We start from the raw sequence: 17,693 nt of genomic DNA, 5'->3' as shown, positions 1-17,693 counted from the left end.
GGAGATATGATATACATTTCCCACTGAAAAAATCTATTGATCAGTGCTAGTTTCAATTATTTGCTTATATGGTACCAGGAAAATGTGTTATTTCCTCAGAGGCCTTCTACCCCAAGAGATATGAAGGTCATCTAAGATTCTGTTTCAATCTAATATTCCTAAATTATGAACTGATAGACCCATGTGCTTTACACAAACTTTATGATATAAAAACTCTATATATATGAAAGTAAATTAGAGTATTTATGTAAGAATTGCTTTCTAAAATAAAATAATTCATTTAACTACCAAAAAAGTGCCAAGTTTATTAACATAATTTGATCTACAAATCACTAGTTTAAACACACTGAAAAAAATATATTATTTCATATACCACACACTTTTAGGTCATATTAATAAGGCCTAAATTTAATTTCCCCATGAGTCAGTTAAACTTCTTATAAGAATTAGTCTTTTATTTTTAAATAATTTCTTTTTGGGGATAGTTTTTGATTTACAGAAAAATTGGAAAGATAGTATAGAGAGTTCCCATATACCCTGCATTTAGATGTTAATTGGTACATTAGTAAAAAACTCTCATCATAACTAACAAATAAATGTTGATACATTAAGGTCCATACTTTAAAAAAATCCTTTAGTTTGTCTAATTTTCTTTTTCTATTCCTCAATTCCAAAGAAGATACATTACATTTAGTCATCATATCACCTTAGGCTCTTCTAGACTATGACAGATTCTCAGACCTTCCTTGTTTTTGACGATTTTTGACAGTTTTGAGTTCTAATCAGTATAGACTGTCTCTCAATCTAGGTTATCTCATGATTAGGCTGGGGCTGTAGTTTTTTTGGGAGGAAGACAGAGATGACATGCCAGTCTCATTATATTAAGGGTATGTGCTATCAACATGGTATCACTGATTTCCATGCTATATAATACATCATCACAAACTTTTTGACTTAAATTACAGAGAAGAATGGGGAACTGAAAAGAGAGATTAATTAAATGTCTGCATATTAAAGCGTTACCCCATCTAGCTCCCAACACCTGCACCTAGCTTACACCTCTAACAGTTTATATGACAGTTCTGGAGATGACAGTCCAAAGTGGATCATACCCTGGGCAAAAATCAAGGTGTCAGCAAGGCTGCCTGAAGGCCTAGAGGAGAAACCATTTTCTTGATTTTTCTAACATGCAGCAGCCATGAAACAGAATTTGGAATACTCTATTTAGTGCAAATACCGTCTCTCCTAATATGATTCTTTTCATTATCATGTATCCAAAAATGAAGTGTAAGAAGTCCATAGGAACATTTTTACTAAGAATATTGTGGGAAGGCAATTTAGTTACCTGATCCTCTGCTCTCACAGTCAGAGTGTCCTGGTTGAGGAGATGTGTAACTCGCTTGACATCAAGTTGTAGAAATTCATCAGTTTTATAAACTTCAGTAAAATGCTGATGAATAAAGTCATCTGCAGTTGCTTTCAATTCAGGACAGTCTAGACACTCCGCTAATACACTTATACCTGAAGATAGGAATACTTTTTTAAAAAAATGAACCAAAATACCTTTAAAAAAACACAATGAAGATACAGTAATTGACTCTAGGAAAATGAGATAATAAATTTCATAAATCTTTTCCATTGATTTGTCTATTGTTATGCCAGCATGATACCATCTTATATGTGGCTGAATTTGGTACTTGGTAGGACAGACCCTCTTCAATGTTTTTCCAAACTTTTCTTGGCTACAAGTAAAACATTTTCTCTTGCAAATAAATTTTAAAATAAGCTTATAATGTTCTACTTTTAAAAAATTCTAATATGACTTCAATTAAGGTTGCTAAATATTTGGATTACTTTAGGGACAGTTGACAGATCTCCACTTAGATTTTTTTAATGATCTTCAATGTAATTAATTGATTATTAATGTTCTGTATCAGAATCTGCAAAGTACTGTCCATGAGCCAAATCACTCACTTCTAGCTGTAGGGTCAGCAGCTAAGAATATTTTTCCTATTTTTAAAGGGTTGTGAAAAAAGGGAGAGTAGGGGAGAGAAAGAAGGAGGGGAATGTATTAACCAATAAGATGGCATGCTATATACTCATGGTGAGCAGTCAGCTACATATGAATGTTTAGGATCCCAATAGGGAAATGATACTTTCACCAAAAACCAGTATTTATTTATTAACTAATTTTTGGCAGTTGAATTTGTGGTGATTATGTGACCAAATAAAGTATCATGTGGATCAATAAAATATGAATGTGAAAAGTAGTTGTTTCTATGAAGACTGAAGTTTAAGAAAGACTTGAAATAGCTCAAATCAAGCATGACCAAGACAATTGATAAAATCTGAGAAAACACTGCAAAATTCTAGGATTCTGTCATCAGACTTCTTGCTGAGTTATCAATTTAAGGAAATTAAGAATAAAAAATCATAGATGATATATTATTGGTGTGACTTATGTAAGACAGATGTAGGTAAAATCAGTATTTATCGAGTTGGGCTTAGCATCAAACAGCAGATTGCTATATTTATATTACACTAAAATAAAATCTTTACAATTGATAAAAACCTTCTTTAACCACTTACTACATTAATAAAATTTAAATTAGCCAACTAAGTACTGTTCTGATTATGCCAGATAAGGAAACTTCTATTGTTACTATATTTTTTCTTGATTGCACTGATGGAAACCTTCAGCACAAAATTGAACACTAGCATGTTTCCATGCAAAGAATATTTGCTATCAGTTTCAGACACATACAGGTTAACTATTTTATTTCTAGTTTAAGAGTTTTTATAAATATAGGACTGAGTACTGAAATACAAAAGTGCCTTCAGCATCTGTTGCTACGGCTTTAAGTATTTTTATGTAAGTATAGCATGTTAGCGTAGTAAATTATGTTTGTTTTTTTAACACTGAATCATTCTGGCATTTCTAAAGTAAAACCTTGCTCCTCTTCATTGCTGAGGTTATTTTTTATTTTGGAAAATGCTGATACAGTATTTTATGGCTTGTTTCTGCTGAGGTTAATAGGCATCTCCCTAACCTCCTCTTAAAATATATTCCTGGAAAATATTCTAGTGAACATCTCAAGATTAAATGAGGAAAAAAGATGATTAAATAAGGATACTTATAACCATGCCTTTTTTCTTTATTAAAATACAAATTAATGTGTTTTTTTTTAATAGGAATCTCATTTCTTACCAAGACAGTTTGAAGCATCAACTTGTTCTTTCAAAAAATCAACACACATTTTCTTCACAGGTTCAATCTGATACTGATTTGCTGCATCTAACAAGGACTGAACATTGTTGCTATTCACAGAAATTCTGTAAATAAGGTGAAATGAATATTAATTTCCTACAATTTACTGTTTAAACAATGCTGCTTTAAAATGTATCCTACTGGCCCCTAAAATTAAACAAAAAATTAAGATTTTTCAGCCTTTGAACTAGTATAGCATAGGATCCTCAAACCCCACTCCTACCACCCTTATAGTTTTTCATTCTGAAGAATGTGGAACACACCAACTTGTTATAATAATACTTTGCCATGGCAGATCCTGACCTTACTTCTCCATAACAGAAATGATCCTTCATAGCAGAAATGATCCCTAACTTACCTAGCTGTATAAGCAAATTCCACAAGTTGTTCAATAATGTCAGGTTCGGCATCTTTGAGCTCCACTTCAAAGGACTTTGATTCAAGCATGTTAGCTAATACAAAGAGAAGAAACATAAGTGGCATGAGTACTTCCATGAGTCTAACTGAAGAACCAGACCATTCTAGGCTGTGTTAAATGTTAGCGAAAAACAGAATGACAGACACCTCTCTGAAAGAAGACACCCTAGGAAAGCCTAACCAGCACTCCCCTATAATAAATGCAGATTAATTCTCCATACTTGAGATGTGCCTTAAAATAAGATATTAGTCAATTAGTGTACTTAAAAAAAAAAGGCCAAGTAAACAGAAAGACATAAATCTAGATTTAGTATTTCCCCAACTCCTAAATTAATTTGGTAGCATTCTCTTAAATTGCTATGGGAAAAAATGCCTCTGATACATCTGGAACAGACCTATAAAAACAATGACAATTAAATATACATAGTCAGCTTTCAACAGCAAGGCTCTCATTCTTCCCCAAAACCCTGGTAGGTAGCCAGGACATTAAAGAGAAAACTTGAGGCAAATATATTATATAACTTGATCAAGCTCATAAGCAGTACTAAGTAGAAGAACCAGGACTCGGACCCAATTCTCAACTCCAAAATATGTTTTTTTTTAGTATATTTCATTTTTCATTTAACTTGCTAGATAAAAGGCCATAAGACTATCTGCTCCGTTGCCTTTTCATCTGAGATTAAGAAAGAAACCCAGTATTCAACTAGAAGCTATATGTTCATTAGTAAACACTTAGAGGCCTTTGGGGCTAAAAAAGGACAGCTCTCCTCCGAGCAGTCACCACTGTGACCACTCTTCAATCTCCTCACCATTCTATGGCCTTACGTGCTTTTAAAACTGGCATATTAAATATGAAAATGGCATATTTCCATTTAGATCTCACCTTAATTTCATAGAAAAAATATTGTGTTTTATCTTCAGATACTTACTTGTGAACATTAAGTTAAAAAAATGACTGGCTGCAGCAAGGACAACACGATGAGCAGGTATCTTTCTTTCCTGGACCATAAGGATCACATCACACAGTGTTTTCTAATCAAGAGAGAAATAAATACAATTAAAAGGGCTCAATGGGAATGGCTAGGCAAAGGAAAAAAACAGGTGCTGACCAAATGCTTTATCTCTGTTTTCCATTTAAATCCAGTATTTCCCCAGCACAGATCTTGTCTATAATGTAAAATCTATTTACGAAGGACTTACAGAGTTGCTGTCATGAGTTTGGTGTATCAAAATCTGGCACTAAAGCTCCCAATAGTCAGGAAAAAAGAAAAAAAAAAAAAGATCTTTAAAATCAGGAAAAAAAAGTACTAACCTTTGGGGGAAGCCAATTTTTTTTTTTTTTTTAATCTGACACTAATTCTACGGTGTTTCTCATAGTGAGATTTTACGGGGACATTAAATGACAATGTTCCTGGTGGTTTTTCAAACAAAACAATATACTTTTTAAAAACTGTCCTTGATAAAATGTAAAGTACACACTGCATTTTCCAAGAAAGTTGCCTTCATAGACCTAACCCGAAACCGAACTACTCAAAACATAGAGTAGATGAACCAAGTGTCCACTGAGCACTCTTTCCTTAAATAACACTTCTCTAATATGCACTTCTGATAAGACCTGGATAGCAGCCACTTTTAAACTGTGATATCTAACCAAGGATAAATGTGTCACTGTAGGTTACTGAAAGAGACAAACCTAGATTGTATACTTAAAAGTGTTAGAAACATGGGGAACATTAAAGCTTAAGATTTACTTACTTAAAGATGAGTTTCAAGAAAAAAGAAATGTCTTGTTTATCAAATAAAATTTCAATTTCTTAATGAAGTTAAAGATATAATGTATAGATTTGGCTCAGAAAAAAATATGTAAAGCACTCTCTTAGGCACTGGGAATACGAGGCAAATAATATTTTCAGAGTAATAGTACTCACAAATCTAAATAATGGCCCAATAGCTCAGAAGATATGGAATTTTGTAAATTTAGGTATTTTACTAAAACTACTGATATAGTTTCTGATAGATAAATCACTATTTCCTACATTACTATTCCATGAATAAAAACCCAAATAAGATAGTAACACTTAGAATGAGAAAAAAAATGGGTCCCATTTTTTTAGAACCCTAAAAATGGGTTCTTAGTGCGCTAAGAAATGAACATTTCATTCTTACAGCTTACTTAAGGACTTTTTTTTTTTTTTTAAGGGGCTTCCCTGGTGGCGCAGACGGTAAAGAAACTGCCTGCAAATGTGGGAGACCAGAGTTTGATCCCTAGTTCGGGAAGATCCCCTGGAGAAGGAAATGTCAGTCCCCTCCAATATTCTTGTGTGGGGAATTACATGGATGGAGGAGCCTGGTGGGCCACAGTCCATGGGTTCACAAAGAGTCAGATACGACTGAGCGACTAACACTACTAGGAACTATAGACTATTGCTTAGACATTATATGCAGATCATAATTAAAGCCACTGTTACTCCAATAATGTCTTACATTTTTATTTCCATTTATTTGGGGAAGGGATACAGAATAGGCATAGCTTGCAGGTGATTTTGCTGCACCACAAAATACTAGGTAGCAAAACCAAGCCAACTGTTTGGTTACCATCAAAAACAAGCTTGATCAAGTTTGCTTAAGAGGAAGAAAGAGAAAAAGACAGGGAGAAGTGAGGGAGGGAAGGAAAGAAAAAAAGAGGAAGAAAGAATACCGACAGAATAGCAAGCAAATTAGACAGGAGAGGGGACTATGGCTGCTGAAGGGAAGTTCCAGAAAACGTCAAGTTAAACTGAAAAGGAGCAAAAAACCTTCCCAAGGCATACTTGGGGATGGGAAATGTCAGTGTAGTGAATTGACAGACACAGAAGGAAGTCAGGGAAATCAGAAGGATCTTTGTACAATTTAGTCTTAGTCTAAGATTAATCTCTAGCTGGATATAAATGTGTGCAGCAAGTGGGAGGAGGTGAAATGAGAGCAATCGTTTACATCCAAATGGTACATTTATTTGACTGGACTACAACAGATTAATAGGTCCTATTCAACAAGAAATGGGACTGACCTAAAGAGAGAGGTCCCTCCTGCTATCTGTCCTTGGGAAAGAGGGGTATGCACAAACAGGAAATGGGGAGACAGAGACTCAGGAAGCTGGAGAATGAAAGCCCAAGGTGAATAGAACAGAAACTTAAACAAAACTACCTTTTGAACAACATATCTTCACTGGATTAAGCACACCAAAAAAACCTTGCAATTTCTGTTTATGTCCTCCCATATTTGTTACATGTTTGTATTTATTATTTTCAGCTTTTGAATCTTAAGTCTCTTATAAAAGCATAATTTTTGTGTAACCTTGCCTGAGGTTCCCACAAAGATAATTTTAAATAAAGTTTAACATAATCCTGTTTATCACTAATAACTTAATTTCATTTTACATATGCTACTTTTTAAATGCTATTTATTATTTCCTTGCTATCTTCATTTTTTTAACTGTCAGTTGTTATTTTGGTCACATATTCTTTGCTTTTTTTCCTCTTTCAGGGACTTATATAGAGATCTGTCAAGTATTTGCAAACTCAGTCCAGCAGGTTATTGTTCTAGGCATGCAAGAAGGGTTCAAGAACAATATATCTATTAATATAATTCATCATACTGATGGGTTAAAAGAGAAATTTTTCACGTAGAAAAGGTTCAATATATGACAAAAGGGTGTGTGATAATATTAAAAATTCATTTCCTGAGATTCTTCAATAAAGAAAATGATGTATCTGTCCGCTTAAGGTCATTCATCAGAATCAACAGCAACCATCACATTTAATAGTGAAACAGAAGAGGCATTCTCATTCAAGTTTGAAATATATATATATATACACATATACATACATCCTGTCACATTTTCCTGGAATTTTTAGCCAAATCAGTACAGAAATAAAGATAAATCAATTTAACACTATTAGAACTTATACTGAAAGTCAGTAAGGTGGCTAGACAAAGAAGATAAATATGAAAAGCCAATTAGATGTGAGTAATATGCCATTAAAAAAAACACACAAATGAGAAAAAAAAATCCTAATCACAGCAGTAAGAAAATAATTAAATATCTAGAAATAAACCTAAGCAATGTGAGGGATCTACATTAATGGGAATTTGGCATATGATAAAGATACCATTTCAAGTATGTGGTGAGGAGGTTGGGCACAGGTAACGGTTAAGGCAGTGAAATTATTTTGCTTGATACTGTTAACAATGGATATATGTCATTATACATCTGTCAAAACCACAGAATGTAGAAAGAATGAACTCTAAGATACACTATGGTTAAAAATGTAACAAGGCCTCATCCATTTTAACAAATGCCTCACACTTAGACAAGATGTTCATAAGAGGGGAAACTGGGGCAGGGGGATGAAATGGGTAAATGGAAACTACTTTCCGCTCGATTTTTCTGTTAAAACTGCTCTAAAAAAAGTTTAATTTAAAAAAGGTGGTGAGAGATTTGATAACTGACAAAATGGTACTGGAGTGGCTGTTACCAATTTATGAGGAAATAAATAATATTCTTCTCTCTCAAAGTGCTCTCTCTTCCTCTGGTGACGGTAAGTACTGGGAAGGACGTCTCAGTCCTTTTCTCCATCCGTCGCTGGTGGAAGAGTGACTGCCGGATGGGCAAGAGCATGGTAGAGGTCACTGACCACACAGAGCCAGGTTTCCCAGCTCATTCTTCCAGGAATCTGCTCCCCAAGCAGAACTGAATTCACTGGGACAGGCTTGCCTCTGCCAATGGCAGGAGAGGACTGTTTCCATTCCTCAGCTGCTCTGCCTCAGATTGGGTGGGAAAGTTTTTAGTTAAGGGGGAGAAGAGGAGGAAGCCTCTTTATGCTCAAGTCAAGGCCATGCTCACTAGTCTGTCATCACCCTTAATTTATGTCTCCTGTGTCTATTTCTGAACTATTTAGAACCGGAAGAAGAGGGTCCCTCAAACCACTATGGATAGACACTCAAACCAAGGCAAACAGCAACTCTGGGGCTGCTTTAGGGTTTGCAGGTATTAGGCACTTTTGTGGGGAAAGTCCTTTGGCTTGAAAAGACTCCCCTCAAAACTCCCCTAAAGGCAAGCATTTTAGACATGCGTTTGTGGAATGACCTTTCGCTCTCTTTAAGTAGTTGCCAGATAGGCCTGCAAAAAGGCACTTTAGGTTCCTGTAAATTCCACAGCATTGTATGAGGTTCTAGCTCTCTGCAGTATGTGTTGGCGTTAGGAGAAGGCATGCAAGCAGCAGTCCCAAGTTCTATTCTTCACTGTATCCCAAGGAGAGGACTGAGGAATGACTAACCTTTGGATTTATGTGGCTTGTCAACAAGGTTCTGCAATCAGTCCCTCCCAGCGTGAATTCAAGTTGACCCTGGGTACAGATCCCTGGGTAGACTGTAGATTCAACTATAGTTGGGTGGTGGATTTAAATCACTGAAAGGATAAATGAAAATGGAACCCTTATTACACAGGAATAAATCATCATTTTGGATTGAGATTTACTAGAAAAGCCTCAGGGAAGCCGAGAAAAGCCTCAACAAAGCAATAATAAACCCAAAGGTTAAGAGAAAAAAATAATTTACATGACTTTAGAAACCTTTTTTGTTCAGAAAAGCAAGAAAAACAGCACTGGGCTTAAATACATGTATAATCAGGATAAGGCAAGTGGAAAAGTAAAAGAAAAACATAGGAACATACCTAGATTAATAAAGGAGATTTCCTTCCTTAAGGGAAATATATGACAAGCTCAGTCAAACAGCTTTGAAAAGAAAAGCAATAAATTTTGGTGCAACTGATCTTTAAAAGATGAGATTAGAGGGGAAAAAAAGGTTACTTTTGTTGTTATTTGTTCAATGAAGGTGATGTGGACCAAAGAGATACATAACAAAGGAAGAAAGAATTCAGGAGCAGACTAAACAATCTCTCTCAGAAAAAAGTTTGACCTAGGAATTTTTTATAAGATTTCTTTTAAAGCTAAAGGTAAGAAATCAAACACACAATTAAAGGACTGCCCTCAAAAGACTGGGGCAGTTACAGTAGGTGATTACAGTAAGTTCAGATTGATTTGAAAAGGGGAAATGAAGATCAGCAGTAAAGTATCACATGCATTATTAAATACTCTGCAAGGTGATCTGGCGAGAAGACAGGAATGGTAAACGCTCTAGCGAAACATATCGGCGAAGTTTCTGGAAATTAAGACTACCAGAGAGTACTAGGTCACATTAAGGGGAGCCAAATAATTCAGACCTGTTAGACGCTGGGCTTCCCCATAATTAAAATTACCTTACTGAGGGTGGTTAAGGGTTGGCAGTAAACGTAACACAGACCTCTTATATTTTCTACCATGGCAATGTCAATAGACTTTGAAAGGCACTAGTAGAAGAAATAGGTTAGCAAAACATCTGGGGCTAAAATGAAAAGGAAAAGAGGCTTTTGATCTAAGCAATGTTAGCTCTACAGGATAGGAAAGTATTCAACTTTAACAGGCTAGCAACTCAGTTGGGGTTGTCTGGAAGGAACAAATGGACACAAAGACACCGCCCACTTCGACACAAATAGGAAACAGAAAGCAATGTGTCTGCTATCACCAAGTTTTCCAGGCCTGGCAAACAAAAGATGAAGAAGAAAGGCAAGGTTTTGAGGAGCACGCTGTAAAGGGCCACAGGCCTTAGAGGAGTCTGTTAAAGGTCACACTCCAGCTGAAACAAACGGAGGGGAAAAAAAGAAAAGGCTCTTCCATGAACTAAGATTAATACATAGAAGGAGACTGGATCACTCTGCTGTACACCTGAAACTACACCATAGAGTAACTATACTTCAATGTATTTTATACACACATATATATGAATATATAAGGAATTTCACAGCAGGTGAGGATTGTAATAAGGACACAAAGGTGCAGAACAACCAGGAGGATCAGAACTGTGGAGGATTCAAGGCCACAAACTGCTCTACACAACCGCCCGTTACGAATGTGAATCCCTCTCCTCCCAAACAGGAGAGAAGACTTTGTCACTAGACAAAACTCAACTGTTTTGGCACCAAGTTGCCAGGAACACAAGGTTCAAATAAGAAAATGAAAATTAATCTTAAACGTGCAGGATGGACCACAAGGAGAAAAGAGACTCTAGCAGAGTCAGCAGCTGAGAAACTCCGCTGGCAAATTTCCATGGAAAACAATGTATCCTATGCCAACAAAGTATTATTATGCATAGATGAAATTCCTTCTCCAGGAAACAGTTTGCCCATTAGCCTCCTGATCAAAGTGATTCCTCCAGGCTGAGTTTAGTCTTAGGGTCTATCTATTACAGACAGCTGACAAAGGCTAGCAATCTGTCAAAATCAAAAGCCAAGATTTTTCTTTGAAAACTGTTTCACCAGAAACAAAGTTTCTGCTCTGTTTTTGGCTGGCAACAATAACAGTGGGTTAGGACTATATAGTATTATGTAAACATCTTTACTATTTATTGAGAGATGGGAGATGTGCTTGTACAGTTTCAAGCTTGTGGGGATGGGGGTGACACGATGCTAATCTTAAGAGTCCTGGAGACCCTCTGCCATACTGAAAACGTGACACAAACTACTTTGAAATTGGAGATGTTCTGGAAGTGCTCAATTAACTGTCTATTCCGATGGAAGACAACCTACACTGAAGGTGCTGAAGAAGTTATCCTGACTTGACCTTAACACTTAAGTGAATGCCTTATGGCTGACACTCAGCAGCATAAGAAAATAGGGAGAGCAGACTTTTGCCTTTCAACTGCTTTAACTGACAGAGGAGATTATAGATGTGGGAATTCAACAATAAGGGGGTTCATAACAGGCAGACTTGGGGGATTTTGTTGCTAGTATAGGATTAGACAGAGTGCTGTCATTTGTTCACTGCAGACAGTCTAGAGAGCTATGAATGACATCTTGGCTGAGAACAATTTGAGATGAGAAATGGAAGTGGCCTTCCAAGTCTAGAGTTAACAGATGTCTACCCATTCCACACCTTTCTGCATTCCATAGCTTTCTGGAGTAAAAAAATTAAATAGCTTCCTGAACTGTTCTTCAGAGGCTACACAAAGGAACAGTCAATTGATGGAGGATGCCTCGTCAGCATCTGAGACAGAACAGAGCACCTGGAAGATAAGCCAAACCTGGGAATACGAACTCACACTGCTGTGTCCACTTAACGTCTGTGAAGAGCGCTGGTGCCCGGTTCACTGCTCTAAGATCTCAGCTCAGGGAGTTTATCTGAAGATCAACAGCCAAGTGAGACATAATACAACACCCTAGTGACAGATGAGCAACTACCTGGTAATCCCCCATAGGCAGTGCTTCTCTAGTGAAATAAAGTTGGAAGACGAGGCTTTGCTTGAGAAGAACACCTTGTAAATTCCAATAATCTAAATTTTATAATCTGAATATTCATGTGTCCTGCAAGGGGGGCAGTGGGGAAGATGGCTGGGCCCAAGTCCAGCATACAGAGTCCACTGTAAGACACATCTTACCTGTCCTATTGAGCAGATGGGGAACTCAAGCAGAAGTATGTGAGGAATCTCATCATTAATAAAACAGCAATGTCTTTTGTTCTAATTTAATTTTACTAGCAACTTCACTCTTGTTGGGTAAAATTAGGAAGAGAGATGTGAACTCAAAGAGAAGTATGATCAGAAATATTCTGTTCTCAGTACCACATAGACACAGAGAGACAGACACACGCAGTTTACTCTTTTTTCTGGGAAAAATGTTGGATGAGTGGTTTTCAAAGCTTTTTCTTTAAGCAGTTGAATCCATTTTCAAGTGATTTGATTTCATTTAATTTGTATAAACAAAATGGTTTCTACCCAGAACTAGCCTGGCAACCAAGGTATGGCAGAGGCTCCCCTCACTAATATGCTTAATGATTCATTTACAAAACTTTTGTTTCTGATCTCAGCAATTAGTCCTTCTGGAGGTGGGTTCTGGTAGCAGTTTAGAGATTTGGGGACCCAGAAAAAGAATCATTTAATCAAGTGATAAAACAGCATTTCCACAAAATTCAAAGTTAAAACTGTGACCTGGCCATTTTGGCCTCCTCATGCCACTGGGTAAAAAGTTACTACAGCGGGGTAGGTGCCTGATCCTGGCCATCAAGAAAAAAAATTGCTATTCTTCTCCATGAGACAAAAGATGACTGGAACTCAAGGGACCCCCACTGGACTCCTTCTGGTTGTTGGGAGAGACAATCCTCTACGGTTCTCGAGTTCCTGGACATGCCAAGAATGCAAGGTTCTGTTGCTTTTTATCCAAGCCCCCATTTCTCAGGGTTTTGCTGGCAGAAAGTGACTATGACAGTGAGACAACGTCTCCCTTCCAGGATAAAAAGCAAGCCCGTCTATGGTTTGCTGTAAGATTGGCAGATTCCTTAAACTCATTGTTCATCTCTCAGCTCCATCACAAACCCACTGTGTGTGTGATATCCATCCAGGCCCCCCCACGTCACCCTCACAGTACTTCTGGGGCAAGGGGAACTGGTGCATACACACTGACGCGGGGGACGCTGTGCAGCGACTAGCCAAGTCTGCTGCCCCTGACCTAGGAGTCTCGTGTCTTCTGCCAGCATCCATCCAACAGTAACAGGCTAACTCAGTCAGCTTTTAAGTAACATAAAATCAGATCCCAGAGGTAACACTGATGCTGCCAAATGTCGTGGTAAATGTTAGTGTTTAAGACTAAAGTAATCCTATACAGGGAAGTCCGAAGGTTCAAGATATCTAGGAAGAAAAGATCAGGTCACCACCCCATCAGGTAAAGAAACTTGAGGGGTTGGCTAAAGACAAAGAATAGGATGGCCAGTGAAGAAAGAAGTCACAAATACAATTAATAAACCATGATAAACAATGAACGTGGCTTCTACTTTTTTTCTTTTTTATAAAATACTTACATAACAGTTGCCCTTCCCCTCCAAGATCATATAAACCATCAATTATCATATATAGCCCTTAGGATCTTAAAGTGACCTAGAAGGAATGGATATCACTAAGTGATCCTGGAGTTAGACACTATAAGTGAAAAAAATTTTGGTGGTATATATACATATTTTTAATTATAGGAATGAGAATAAGAGCATGCATGTTTGTATTGGACAACCTAAGGTAGAAGTCATAGTGGGTATCTGTGGATTCTGGCAATCTAGCTTCCAATTTCCCCCTCCTATTAGAACTTCAAACTCTCATTTCTGGGGGAAAAAATCCTCATTATGAACTATCCTGGAGAGAGGGCAATTCTCTGAGCCTGCCTTTCATTATGGAGCCCGTAAGTCAGACAGTTCTTCTATTCACTCCTTAGCAAAGACCTAATCTGGCCAACAATCAAAGGCCAGCCAATTAGACACCTACTTCCAGAATTTTGAAACCCGAGTGAATGATGGAATGATAGTGCAGAGTGTGGGGAGATGGAGACGTCTTTATGGTGGCACGAGCTAGTCGTCAAGACTGTCCCTGCATTGTAACCTTGACTCCGGGGTTTTTGCAGCCTAGTTACCAAAGAATCCCTTGTTCCCCCTGTTTGCCAGGCCTGCTCAGCTTCCAGCCTGCAGCGAATGCAGTAAGCTCCCCAAATTCTCTAGACAGAAACTCGCTCAGTCTCTTGTTTCCAAACATACCCACCTACACACTTACCAACCCTTTTTTCCTTCCTAGTCCTATGGAAGGGGAACCATCCTCCTTCCTCCATATGAGGTTACTCACCTCTAATTCGGACTTCATCTCAGGAATTATCTATCAACTACCCGTTCTGTCTCATAAGAACTCAACCTCTCCATCTCAAATGAATTGTTCCTACTAGTTTTTAAACACACATACGTCTCCCATTTAAACAAATAACATCAAAAGCCTTCATTTGACTCCCTGTCTCCATTTAGGGTCAAATTTCTCAAATGAACTGTCTCCATTTTCTGATATCCTACTCACACTAATCTGACTTCCATTCATCTCCTTATCAAAGTCAATAAACCCCTCTTTGTTATTACATCCTACAAGCATTTTTAGTTCTTGTCTTACTGACTTCTCATAGGCTTCAAAATTTGCCATCTTCTTGCTGAAACAATTTCTTCTCTGAGTCTCAAAACTCTCACCTTCTTCCTACTCTTCCAGGCATTCCTTTTTTGTTTTCCTTACAGGCTCATTCCCCATCCAGCCTTTATCCTAGTCTCTTAACTCTCCACAGCTTCAGTGAAGTTATCTTCTATCTGCAGGTAACTCATAAATTCGTATTTTTAACCCACAATTCTCCAGACCTGTCCACTCAGATACCTCAATGTCTCAGCAGCACTGTGAACCAATTAAAATGCAAATTACCTTATCCTCAAAGCCTTAATCCAAAAAATAAAAGCCGTGGTCCATTTTTAGTATCTCCTCTTTTAGTAAACAGTGTCATGATCCATTTAGTTATGCACTCTAGAACCCTGGGGATCATGAATGACATCCTGTACAGAAGTCTTCCGCATTCAATCAATCACCACCTTCACAAAAGCAAAAAAAGCAACCAACTTTTATTGAGAACGTATGCATTATCAAGTCCTGTTTTAAGTTATCTTGATTGTCTAATTTAGTCATCACAACCACACAGGATGGTTATTATGCCTAACCTGTTGATCTTACCTCCTAAATCTCTTGAATATATCACCTTTGGTGAAGCTCCAATACTTTGGCCACCTGATACAAAGAGCCAAATCACTGGAAAATACCCTGATGCTGGGAAAGATTGAGAGTAAAAGGAGAAGGGGGCGGCAGAGGATGAGATGGTTAGACAGCATCACTGACTCAATCAATGGACATGAGTTTGAGCAAACTCTAGGAGACAGTGAAGGACAAGGAAGCCTGGTGTGCTGCAGCCCATGGGGTTGCAAAGAGCTGGACAAGACTTAGTGGCTGAACAACAACTTCACTGATATTGCTGTTGCTGCTCTCACCTCTGTCCAAAGGACCATCTCATTGGGAACTTCTGTTTGGTGTGTCAGCAACTACTGAGTTAATTCACTTATTTCACAGAGCAGTCAATCATCTCGGTCAAAAGAAAAACTGATAACACCTCTTCCTCCTCTCACAGATATATGTGAAAGGGTATCAGAGAAAAGGCAAAACCCACTAACTTGACTTATGAGGCTGTACCCGGGTAGATCTCGAGCAACTTGTCCATTTTCATCTTTCACCATCCTCCCGCTACGTTCTGTGCTCCAGTCACACTGGCTTTTTACCAGTCTCTGGTACCTGCCAGTTTATGTTAAGTAGGTCTCACACAATGGATTCTCAACAGATACTCACCTGAAAGGATGAGTTAAAACGCCAAACTGCAACAGGGGAATAGATAACCAGTGACCCAAAGAGGGAGAGAGGTATTTACAGGGAACTACAGAGACGAAGAATAGGTGGATTGGTTTATTGGTTGGTTTACAAGCTAGAGAGGTTAAAACATGCCTAAATGCTGACAGTAGCATCCAGCAGAGGAGAAGTTAATGATGCCTAACAAGGATAGAGTAATTAACGGTGCAGCAACTTTTCTGATTAGACTAGTACTGAGAAAGTCAAGGCCCAGATGGAAGTGCTGGCTTTCAATGGCCTTAGTCACTGTAGCAGAATTTTTTAAAAGTGCCAAAACAAGTTTACAGATTTGGTGGTGGAAAGATGAAAGATAGATAGTTCCAGACTAATGACTTATATTTATTTGTGATGTCAAAAGAGGGATGATCTACTGAAAGTGAGGATACAGGGTTCAGGTTAGAGGAGAACAGTAAAATAAATAGGTAAGTGGGATTGCTCACCAGTAAGTAGTACTGCCAGGCCAGGTGAAGTCAGGACTCACCCGGTGGAGGGCTGCCCAGTAATGGGATATTCTTCAGCTGTGCTTGGGAGCCTTGCACAAAGGTGAACAGTCATCAATGCTGTTTGCCCAAAGGATGTGAAAAAAAGGACAGAGGGCCAAGAAAGCTTGGGACACTGAAAAGAGAGCAAAGAGAGAGAGATATCTCCTAAACCGGACAGACAAAAAGAGAAAATTGGGAAGAGTTAAGGACAGGGAGGTCTGGATAATAGGGAGTTGTCAATGGGCGTTGTTATGAAAATTCAGTGAGAAAAGCCTGTAAAACACTTTGCAGAATGGCTGTTATATCCAAAGTAAGTGCTTGAGAAGTGTTTCTATTATTGAGGATTTGATGCAGAAGGCTTAGATCATTGCAGGAGACCCTAAGGATTACCGATGTGTAATAACTGACAGTCTTGGAGAAGTGAGCATACAGAGGGTGAGTTATTTTAATAATAGTAAGAGAACTGAGGTGACGGCTCAGCAAGCATCCAGTCTTCAAAATTAGCTTTGCAGTTCTCTCACTTCACCCTCAATGGGGCTTTAACATAAGCTCTTACTTTCTAATTATTCTTTAATTCATTTAACCTGAGGAAACTGAACTATAGTGGTACTCAAAGTTCTCAAAACATCTCTCAATTGATAAGGATCTTCTGGACTGCATTAACAAACAGCATCAGCACTGGGTACGTGCAGTAGTGACTAATGACCCTGCCCTGCTTTGAAGAGCCCCTTTCTAGTGTAACAGATAATGTGAACCTAAACAAAAAGTTGGAAAAATGACAAGGCACTCCACCAAATAAAATAAGATGCTACTATACAGCCACTCGGAGAAGGCAATGGCACCCCACTCCAGTACGCTTGCCTGGCAAATCCCATGGACGGAGGAGCCCGGTAGGCTGCAGTCCACGGGGTTGCGAGGAGTCGGACACGACTGAGCAACTTCACTTTCACTTTTCACTTTCATGCATTGGGGAAGGAAATGGCAACCCACTCCAGTGTTCTTGCCTGGAGAATCCCAGGGATGGGGGAGCCTGGTAGGCTGCCGTCTCTGGGGTCACACAGAGTTGGACACGACTGAAGCGACTTAGCAGCAGCAGCATACAGCCACTAGAATGGCTAATGTCATAGAGACTGACGATACCAAGTGCTGGCTAAGACAGAGCAAAA

At 38.2% G+C, this 17,693-nt stretch overlaps 2 protein-coding genes across 8 annotated transcripts in view; one reads left to right on the top strand and one right to left on the bottom strand.

Moving 5' to 3' along the window:
- Positions 1–17,693, top strand: part of HYCC1 (hyccin PI4KA lipid kinase complex subunit 1) — a 216,770-nt gene that overhangs the window by 38,594 nt on the left and 160,483 nt on the right. The gene's annotated exons all lie outside the window — the stretch shown is intronic.
- Positions 1–17,693, bottom strand: part of KLHL7 (kelch like family member 7) — a 55,466-nt gene that overhangs the window by 32,918 nt on the left and 4,855 nt on the right. For 2 of the 4 annotated variants that reach the window (XM_069587658.1, XM_069587660.1), the window contains exons 2-5: positions 4,615–4,717; positions 3,627–3,720; positions 3,209–3,333; positions 1,346–1,521 (exon numbers count right to left, since the gene is read on the bottom strand). In XM_069587658.1, coding sequence (XP_069443759.1) covers positions 1,346–1,521; positions 3,209–3,333; positions 3,627–3,720; positions 4,615–4,717 — 498 coding nt within the window. Of the gene's footprint in view, positions 1–1,345; positions 1,522–3,208; positions 3,334–3,626; positions 3,721–4,614; positions 4,718–9,000; positions 9,132–15,022; positions 15,187–17,693 lie in introns of those variants that run through there. The other 2 variants (XM_069587659.1, XM_069587661.1) reach the window with 2 other exon arrangements.

This window comes from Ovis canadensis, chromosome 4 (assembly GCF_042477335.2).
Source record: "Ovis canadensis isolate MfBH-ARS-UI-01 breed Bighorn chromosome 4, ARS-UI_OviCan_v2, whole genome shotgun sequence".
NCBI lineage: Eukaryota > Metazoa > Chordata > Mammalia > Artiodactyla > Bovidae > Ovis > Ovis canadensis.
Note: the sequence above shows the minus strand (reverse complement) of the source record. Positions and strands in the feature narration are given on the sequence as shown.